At 43.1% G+C, this 7,543-nt stretch overlaps 1 protein-coding gene across 1 annotated transcript; it reads left to right on the forward strand.

The window, feature by feature from the left end:
• Positions 1-790: 790 nt before the first annotated feature.
• Positions 791-7,526, forward strand: LOC129868117 (hepatocyte cell adhesion molecule-like). The gene is made up of 7 exons (XM_055941768.1): positions 791-958; positions 3,285-3,629; positions 4,202-4,483; positions 5,194-5,287; positions 6,050-6,144; positions 6,256-6,326; positions 6,576-7,526. Exons 1-7 carry the CDS (start codon positions 871-873, stop codon positions 6,906-6,908), a joined length of 1,308 nt encoding a protein of 435 aa, XP_055797743.1. The 5' UTR covers positions 791-870; the 3' UTR covers positions 6,909-7,526.
• Positions 7,527-7,543: the final 17 nt, after the last annotated feature.

The raw sequence follows: 7,543 nt of genomic DNA on the forward strand, positions 1-7,543 counted from the left end.
CGTGACACATATCCTGTTTCTTTAGACCTGTCTAAAATAAATAATGGATGTATTGTAATGGTGTAGGCTATATTCAATTCATTTAATAGACTTTTTAAAATGTAGATGTTCCAAAGGTCTGCATCACTGGCTTGTTGGCTATGCGTGGAAGCCAGGAGATGCTAAATGTGTTTGTGCTAATTAACGGTCAATTACAGTGAGACCGGCAGTTATTTTCTTGACAATCACAGGCTGACAAAATGTCATGACCGCCACAGCCCTAACCCTATTCCCTTTATAGTGCACTACTTTTTACCAAGGCCCAAATAGCACTATAGGGGAAAGGATGCCATTTAAGACCTTACTCAGCAGGACCTTTAGAGAAGGGCCCTCCTCTCTATGCCCCTAATACTGAGAATAGAGGAACAACAAGTGGCTTCAGACTGAGGCAAAGTATAAGCGTTCAGTGGCCAGGGTAAAACCTGAATAGCCTAGGTCTTGCCATGGCATTGTCAGCTCATTTTGGACTTTTCCATTACAGGAGTGTATTTGAATAAGCTTAAGTGACGTTCTAAAGGGACATTCATGTATTCATTGCTGCACTTGGAATTTCACTCATGCTTAGAAGCTTACTATGCACGTTTTAAAAGTAGTCTAACTACAAATCCAGAATTGTGCAGAAAATAAACAAGATGTGTGCTTTATTTTCTGTACAATAGTTCTACTAAACACACACACACACACTGCTGTTGTGTTGCTTTGTTGTGCAGTGCACCCAGTCCTAGTGGAGCCCTGCCTTGGAGGAATGTCTGTGTGCTCTCTCAGGGGACGTGCCCAGAGTGGACAAATCATGCTAATTGTCTGGGAGAGAAACAGAGCGTTAGACCCAAGATGAAGGCAGAGAGGGAGGATCTCTCCAAAGCCATAGCCGCTCCTCAACTTTTGCTGCTCTGGTGTCTTCTTGTCTCACCTCAGTCAGGTAAGGGAAACTTTCCCCTGTTTTTGGAAAACACATCTGTGTAGTGTTCATTACACATCTGTGTAGTGTTCACTTGCAAGGCTAAGACAATGTGGGTGGGAAGTATTTAGAGTGGAGTGGGCAAGTGTAGGTTGGTTTATGCATGTTTTCTGACTGCCGTATTTGTTTGGCTGATAAGTTGAACACATACATTTTGTGTCCTACTAAATTATGCCTACTTTTGCTTGTAAATTTGTTCATGTAAATTCATCTATTCAATAAAAAAATATGACTGTCAATCATTCAACAGCCCCTAATAAGACCCCTATTATGAATTTAAATGTCTCAGAATATGTATTGAATTAATTTGATTAGCATATATGCATAGGTCCCATATAAATTACAAAAACAATTATATAAAACACAATTTCCATGTCAAACAAGCAAATAAATGTTTCCTTGTTGTGTACTAGCTTATATTCTGAAAAAAACGTTATTTAAAACATTCAAACTGACTGCACAATGCCACACAGTATGTATTTTTATTACTATTGCTCAATTACTAGAAAGACAATGACACTCTGATGACACTCATAAAACTATACATAATCTGTGGATTTAAAAATAGATTGATGAAGATATATTGTTTGGCAGAAAGCAGTCACAATGGGACCCAGATTCAATCCTGGAGTAAAATGTTCTTTCAATGGACATTCTCTATTGAGAACGGTTTTTAGTCCAGGACTGCATCATCTGGGTTTGGGAAACCGGCAAATAGGGTTTAGACTTTAGAGAGTTTAGGCGTTCGGTCTGTACAAAAAGCTGTTTAGTTCATATCAATGGTATTTGATCTCTGTAGAGCCCATGTGGAAACTATGCTACTCAGATGTCTTCCGGTTGGTTCAGCAGGTTAGCCAAAGGTTGGAGAAGGACCTGAGCTCAGGCTATTGAGGTTTGACCTAGATACATAAATGGAAAGCTATACGAGGAATTGATCATTTTGTACATATATAATTCTAATTGTATATGAGATAAAGAAAAAAGGTGTGCCGACTCAAACATAGAAACATGATACTTGGTACTTTTAGAGGTGCGGTTGTGTCATGTCATTGCGGTTGTGTTGTCATCAGCAGAATCACTGGGGCCCTCTGTCTTCGGGCTCAGCCAATCGGGGAGCTTGTGTTGCTCTGAGGCCTCTTTCATGGGCTGCCAGGAAGGAAATTGGTCCAAACAATCCCCCCTTTTGTCAGCTCATCACAGCCGTCCAAGAGGACTGCGAGCCGTTACCACGGCGATGCAGTGCTGCCACGCAGGCTCCATGCAGCGCACTCTGCCACGGCGGAGGAGGGGGCCCGGTGCCCACAGTCAAGTCATCAGCAGCCTGCCGCCCACAACAACAGCCAGCAGAGCTAGTTACAGTCCTTTGGCTCTCACTTTATAAGCCCACTCTGATCACATACTGTAGGCTATTACCATCAAAAAGAATCCTCTGGTCAATCAAATCTGAAAGAATTTCTGCAAAATCTGTTGGCCATAAGTTAGACGGTTTGAGATATGCCTTGCCTGGCTAAGAGAATTCTTAGCATAACCCAGACAATGACCTGTTAACAATGCCTTCTAGCCACAAATGCTTGAATAGAAGCATGTCACTTAATCAAGGACGGTTTAGACACGACTGGGATGGTGGTATTGGTGGTGTGGAGATTGTGGACAGTCCAATATTTTTCTGAATACTAACCTTCACAGTGTAATGGAATAGGAATGGTCCACAGGAGGCTGCTGAGGGGAGGAAGGCTCATAATACTGTCTGGAATAGACCGAATGGAATGGAATCAAACACTTGGAAACCATGTGTTTGATGTATTTGATACCATTCCAGTAATTCCACTCCAGCCATTACCACGAGCCAGTCTTCCCCAATTAAGGCACCACCAACCTCTGAGGGAAGTGGGCCAAGTGTCCTTGGGTACACGATCTGGGTAAAGCTTGTTTGTTGGATGGCATGCTAGTGTAACCTGTGTGAAATGGCTAGCATTTCAATCGGTGAGGTGACAGAGGGTCCCTGGTTCGAGCCCAGGTTGGGGCGAGAAAAGGGATGGAAGCAACACTGTTACACTAGGCCTATTTAAAAGACACTTGTAGCAAACCGAAATGGCATTGCAGGTAGGATACACCTGTACCCTATTGCAGTGTAATGCATGTATCAGTTTATCCATGTCACACATGCATGCAAGTGGTGGAACACGTGTACCATTCGTATGAACTGAGACGTGTATAGAATAGAAATCTGCTAAATATATAGCATAACCTGAATAAATAGACTCTGTTCCATCTCCTCTGCGTCCAGGACGTGTCAAGGGAGTCAACATCACCAGCCCTGGCTCTCTGATCCGGGGCATGTTGGGCGGGGAGGCACTCCTCTCTGTTCGCTACAGCAGCTCCAGCCCCGACGCGCCAGTCATCAAGTGGCAGCTGAAGAGGGACGACAAGCCCGTCACCGTGGTCCAGTCTATTGGCACCGAGATCATTGGGAACCTGAGGCCCGAGTACCGGGACCGCATCCTGGTGTTTGAGAATGGCACCCTCCTACTCCACAACCTCAAACTCTCTGATGAGGGAACCTATGAAGTGGAGATCTCCATCACTGATGATACTTTCACCGGAGAGGGGAGTATTGACCTGACTGTGGATGGTATGTGGTCCATAGTGTAAGCAAGAGCCTATCTCCTGATTCTGTAGCGCGAGGCAGCTTGATGTACAAGTAAACCCCTTGGACAGGATGCTAGTCTATCACAGGGTCTTACCCCCAATCCATCTCCATAATGCTGAGATACATTGGGTACAATTTTTAGAGTCTTTGGTATGACTTGACCCCCCAACCTTCCAATCTCGGGGAAGACACTCGATCCACAAGGCAATTGAGATGTTTGATGCATATTTTAGTATAAGTTTACTTGTCCTTTATGACATGACTTGCTTGTAGGAACTGCTGGGATTGTCTGTGATAAAACCAAAGGATTTTTTTCCTTTTTGTTTATACAGTATTTCTCACACATTTGTATGACTGTAACATCGGCTGAATTGTCAAGGAAAGTGCAGGGGACCGTGTTGTTCTTGTAAAGGCATTGTTGCAATAAGGGTCACCTGAGAAGTTGTTAATGTACACCTGAGCTTATTTTTTAACCCATCATATCAGTATAACCTTTGGCCCAGAAGGAAGAGACATGACTTGACGTGTCTGTCTACTATACTTATTCTCCATAGAGCCCATATCCAGACCTTACGTCCACATGGAGGCGTCCTCAGTACTGGAGCTCAGCGAGCACTTCACCCTCAACTGCTCCCATGACAACGGAACCAATGCCAAGTACAGCTGGCAGAAAGGAGGGAAACTGTTGACCAATGAGACGCGTCTGCAGCTGTCACCTGACCAGAAGCTCTTGACCATTGTGCGGGTGCTGATGGTGGATGATGACATCTACGGATGTGCGGTGGAGAACCCTATTGGGAGCATGAAGAGCCTGCCCATCAAACTCACTGTCTACAGTAGGCTACACAGTGGCACTATAGGCTTGAACCAGTGGCAATTCAAAGTCACAATCTTTAATCCGGTTTTAGGTCAAACGGCAACGTTGTCACATGCTTTGCTATAAAATTGAGGGATGAGGCTGGATAACTCCTGTAATAATCTCTGGCTATTTAACCCATGATATAGGCGACTTTAGAAAGTACACACTAAATCAATTGAAATTATTTTCATAATGTCATCTCAGAGTGCTTTTCCCCTATAGTCCTACTTGTTACTGGTTCAAGCCCAGGGCGTGCAAACAAATACTTCACTGAAAAGCAAGTCCTTGTATGTGAGAGAAGGGGTGAAAAAAAGGCAACTGCAAGCAATAGATCGTTTTTTTTACTAACTGTAGCCTAATGTACTAGCAGCAAAAAGATAATGAGTGGGAGGGAAGTTGATCACTGGCCATGCATCCAGTACATGACTAAATCACAGAGACATGAGTGTGTGCGTGGGAGGACGGGGGAGGAAGTACATGCTGTAATTCTGTTTGAACATATTGTTAAGTAGTTCTACTGTGCCGTTTGTTTTCCTATGTTGATGCGTCCCAAATAGCACCCTTTTCCCTATATAGTGCACTACTTTTGAACAGAGCCTCGGGGGCCCTGGTCAAAAGTGTACACTAAATATGGAAAAGGGTGCGATTTGGGACAAAGCCTATGACCCTCCTACCCTCCCCCAACAGGGAGGAGTTCCCTATACATCATTCTCTCCACCGGGGGTATTTTCCTCCTTATCACCTTGGTTACGGTGTGCGCCTGCTGGGGGCCGTCCAAGAAGTAAGAACCAAACACACTTTTGTCTCACTCTCTACATGTTCCTGGATGCTTCGGTCTGTTCATGGTCCTATGGGTTGGGAATACAGCAAGAAGATTAGTAACATGGCAGAAGCATATTGATAGTCAAGCTCATTAATGCAATCCAGTTAACTTGATAATAATTATTGAATTATACAATTATTAGTCAAATTTGTATTAAAATAATAATTACTATTTTATAGTACAATAATTGTACTGATATACTGTAGTGTTAAATAGACAAAATGCTCAATTTGACATGAACAATGTTGTTTTGAACATTTTTTGTCATGACTTCTACCAAAGTCGTTGCCTCTCCTTGTTCAGGCGGTACTCGGCGGGTCGACGTCACCAGTCTTCTAACCATCATTGATCAATTTTTCATTTTCCATTGGTTTTGTCTTGTCTTCCCACACACCTGGTTTCAATCCCATTCATTACCTGTTGTGTATTTAACCCTCTGTTTCCCCTCATGTCTTTGTCAGAGATTGTTTTATGTCAGTGTTGTTTATGGTTATATAGGTGCGCTACGGGTCCTCGAACCCATGTTTATTTTATGTATGTACATATTAGTGTTTGGAGCATGTTAAGTGGACATATATTAAGACTCCATTTACACTCCGTTTGACTCTCCTGCGCCTGACTTCCCTGCTTCCTATACACACGACTCTGACAGTTTTATACTGTATAATTTAAGCACACAGTTGATTCTCACGTACAGTATATTGTATGTTTATTGTGCAGAGAGCGGCAGAAACAGCAAATGAAGCCCAGAGGGTTGGCAGGACTGCCAAGGCATTTAATAGAACACCCTGATTATTCCCCAATCAATCATGCAGGTAAGGAACCTAATAATTACTTGTTTTTATGTTTCCTATTTATTCATAAGAATTATAAATTGTTGTACTACACCAAAAGTCTTCATCCAATGTATTTTTCATCCTCTACAGTTGACGTTGTACCAAAAATGATGACTGAACATGAACGCAAGAATCCAGTGGCACTCTACATCCTCAAAGAGGTACCTCTTTAAATAACAAAAAAGCTGTCATCAGTATCTGACTCAAAACATAGCTAATAATACATTTGAATTTAATAAATCAATAAAAAGCCCAGAGATACTGTGAGGACTTGTAGGTTTTTATCATTCAGGTGTTAAGATGACTACAATATCTCAATGTAGAAAAAATACAGCCAGTATGTATTGTTTGGGACCTGTTCAGAGCATTGTGTGTATGTCTGAGTATTGACTTGGTTTCCCTCGTTGTAGGATTTCCCTCAGGGCGACCATGACTCACCCGGCAACATGGGCCTTGGCCCCTCCTCTGAACCACCCAGCAGCCCTCCCGGCTACAGCAGCTCCCTGACTCCCTCCTCACTCTCCCCTGAACCCCCCGCCCACTCCTCTCGCAGGTACCCCCGCACCCCGATCAACTCCCCCCCTTCACATCACAACAAGGTGCAGAGCAAGTCCTCCACCCCCTCCCCACCCCGCACTCGATGCTCCGGGCGCATGTTTCGCGCCCCAGTGGGCATACCGCCTGCCAGTCAGTTGGAAGAGCCCGCCCCCACATTGGAGAGCAACGGGACCACTCAGCCTTGATTGTCTTTCTACAAGTCCTGGAGGGATGAAGTGTGTGCAGACTCATGTTTCAGCCCAGCAATAAGACATCTGGTCTAAATTCAAAACCTTGACTAGTTGAAATAAGGATCGTATTCATTAGGCACCAAAGGGAACAAAATGGCCTGAAACAGGGATGGACTAACTGGAATTTTCCAAAAGAAACATACATTTTCTTTTTTCTTTGCAAAAAGTTATTTTGAATGCCCTAATGAATATGGCACTGGTGTGGTGAAGCTGGGCCAGAAAGAAAGCTGGCACAGTTTGTCTCCTGTTGTCTACCCCTGGTCAACATGTTCTTCCCCCCTCCATGCCTTGGTGCTGTAGAGAGACATGTATCTGTATGTTTAAATGGTGACTGTATGTATATATGTAAATAGATTTTATATGAAGTTATAGTGAAGTAATGTTTGTCTCAGAACCCAACATAGCACTTAATCATGTCAATAGATTTGTAAATACACTGTCATCCTCCACAACTTTGAGTCAGGTTTAGGTTTGAAGATATGACATGTTAGTTAGCCTATTCTTTTTTCTTCAATTATATTATGTCCTATTCATAAGACCTGTTCAATTGTATAAAACCTCTCTTTAAAGATACCCATTTATTCATATGT

This window comes from Salvelinus fontinalis, chromosome 13, assembly GCF_029448725.1.
Source record: "Salvelinus fontinalis isolate EN_2023a chromosome 13, ASM2944872v1, whole genome shotgun sequence".
In the NCBI taxonomy this organism is placed as follows: Eukaryota; Metazoa; Chordata; class Actinopteri; order Salmoniformes; family Salmonidae; genus Salvelinus; species Salvelinus fontinalis.